The sequence below is a fragment of the Atta colombica genome, unplaced genomic scaffold (assembly GCF_001594045.1).
Source record: "Atta colombica isolate Treedump-2 unplaced genomic scaffold, Acol1.0 scaffold32, whole genome shotgun sequence".
NCBI lineage: Eukaryota > Metazoa > Arthropoda > Insecta > Hymenoptera > Formicidae > Atta > Atta colombica.
The window spans coordinates 859988-862269 of record NW_017259426.1 but is presented as its reverse complement, the minus strand read 5'-3'; the positions used below and the strand labels follow the sequence as shown (position 1 = coordinate 862269).

The window sequence follows — 2282 nt, the reverse complement described above, 5'->3', positions numbered from 1 at the left end:
TGTGTGTGTGTGTGTGTGTGTGTGTGTGTGTGTGTGTGTGTGTGTGTGTGTGTGTGTGTGTGTGTGTGTGTGTGTGTGTGTGTATTTACCTTGAAGGAAACTAATGGTTCCCTGCATTTCGAACCTGCTGCGGGAAATTCTCCAAGTAAAGGCACTCCTGTTGCGCATTTTCGTAGAACAGACAATGTATTATGCCAACCTCCTATTATAATCCAATAGCAAGAATCTTTGAGATAATTTGTACCATTGCAAATTAATATATGCGCGTCATGAGATGCACGAACCGAAAAAGAGAATTTTACTTCGACAGCAAGTTTATTTACATAATAGGTATCTTGAACATTTTTATACTCTTCAAATTCTGAAAATTTTAAGTGTATGTTACTTAAAGCTATGTCAAAGTTATATTTTGTTTGTAATAGTTTATAATACATTTTATATATATTATACTTTTTTGTCAAATGACAAAAGAGATTTTTACCTTCCCATCGTTGATCAAATACTGGACCCATAGGTGTTTTTAAAGAATTTGTAAGATACCAATCGTATTTAGTCCATGCCTTCAAGCAGCTTACGTTTGCGTTCATTTTGCAATTTATTGCATTATTGTTAAATCCAATTATATCGCGAAACTCTGAAGTAATGATAAGTATGTCTATATAATACATACATTGCCGCAAATAAATATAAAAATATCTATTAAATGTTGTATGTAAATGAATTTATTTAAAAGATATTAACTAAATTTTGATAAGAATCTTAGTATGTAAAAGTATAAAAAATAATTTTTTATGAAACACATAAATATATTTTGTTCTGTAAATTATAAAATCAGCAGTTTTGATTCATAACTTACGTAAATTGTTTTTTTCAGCTTGATAATAATGCCAGATTAAGTTATAGTTCCATACAAGAGCGCCGCCATCATCCTCTGAGAGACATCTCAATTTTATTTTGTCGGGCCTTGTAGATAATAATGGTCCGCGCAGTACAGTTACTTTTCCAAAAATATGTAGGACATGACTTGCAAAAATAAAGAACATTAGCGCATTCATCGTTGTTTTTTTCATTATCAATGAAAACGTGCTTTATAAGTTTAACAATTATTAAATGTAAATATTATTGGATGTAAATAATTTTTTACATTTATTCAGCACGATAATTTGATTTAAACGAAATTAATAAGAGAATTAAATAGAATTAAATAGAATTAAATAGAATTTTTATTGAAGTATATGGTCCGTTTTATACGATCCAGACTATTGGACGACAGGCAATAACTGGTAGAAAGGAACTCGACTTCCTTCTATAAATCCGCGATAACAGATTCCGTATCTACTAAATGTGTCTGACACATCAGGAAATGACGATTCTACAGGATGTACATATATCATTTTTATATTATCATTTTTATATCATATTAGAAGAAATCAATACTGTGAATTGATTCTACATTACGCAAATAAAAATTTAAAACAAGGTAATAATATCTAATAAAGATTTATAATTTATAAAATAACACATTTTTGATAATAATAAAATTATATATAATGATTAAAAGTAATATGTTTATATTATTATATTATTATAGATATTAATTTTTCTTCTTGTAAATATTTTGAAAGATATTTTCTTTGTGGTCAAACAGTAGAGTTGCATGAATTATAAAACTTTTAGAAATTTATAGCTTGCTACGAAATTTTATAAATAATTGTATCGCATATAAATCTAATTCGTTGAAACAAGTAAGGGCGGCAATAAAGTCTATCTAAATATTCTTCGAAATTTTATTATTATACAGTATATTTTCACATAAGTTTTATTTTCTACAAAATATTTCATACAAAATAATAATTTTTGTAAAAAATAAGTCGTTTCTTATAACTCCAATTAAAAATTTTTGTACGTAAAAATGATGTCATGATTTGATGTCATTTATAAAGCTGCCTAACACGTTATAATATAATAATATTAATAAGTACACATGATTTATTTTTAATGTAATAATTTTTGAACAATTTATGTCTACGAGAATATGAGAATCACAATTGTACATATTCACGTAAATAAGTAAAATTTTAAAAAATTTATGAATTTCAATAGATTAAAATTATAATTTGTAAAGCATGAGCAACGGTTCTTATAAACAGTGGTATTTAACAGTACTTATAAGAGCATGAGCAATGGTCTTTATAAGCAATATTGTTTAACAGTACTTATAAACGATCTAGGTTTTATACAATTTAAATTTTTTACTGAGATCTATTGTATACATATATATA

The 2282-nt window shown here is 26.4% G+C and overlaps 1 protein-coding gene across 1 annotated transcript in view; it reads right to left on the bottom strand.

Moving 5' to 3' along the window:
- The window catches only part of LOC108690366 (receptor-type tyrosine-protein phosphatase mu-like), a 10844-nt gene extending 10257 nt beyond the window's left edge, over nucleotides 1–587 (bottom strand). Inside the window, exons 1-2 of the mRNA XM_018197615.1 lie at nucleotides 482–587; nucleotides 90–361 (exon numbers count right to left, since the gene is read on the bottom strand). Coding sequence (XP_018053104.1) covers nucleotides 90–361; nucleotides 482–587 — 378 coding nt within the window. The remainder of the gene's footprint in view (nucleotides 1–89; nucleotides 362–481) is intronic.
- Nucleotides 588–2282: the final 1695 nt, after the last annotated feature.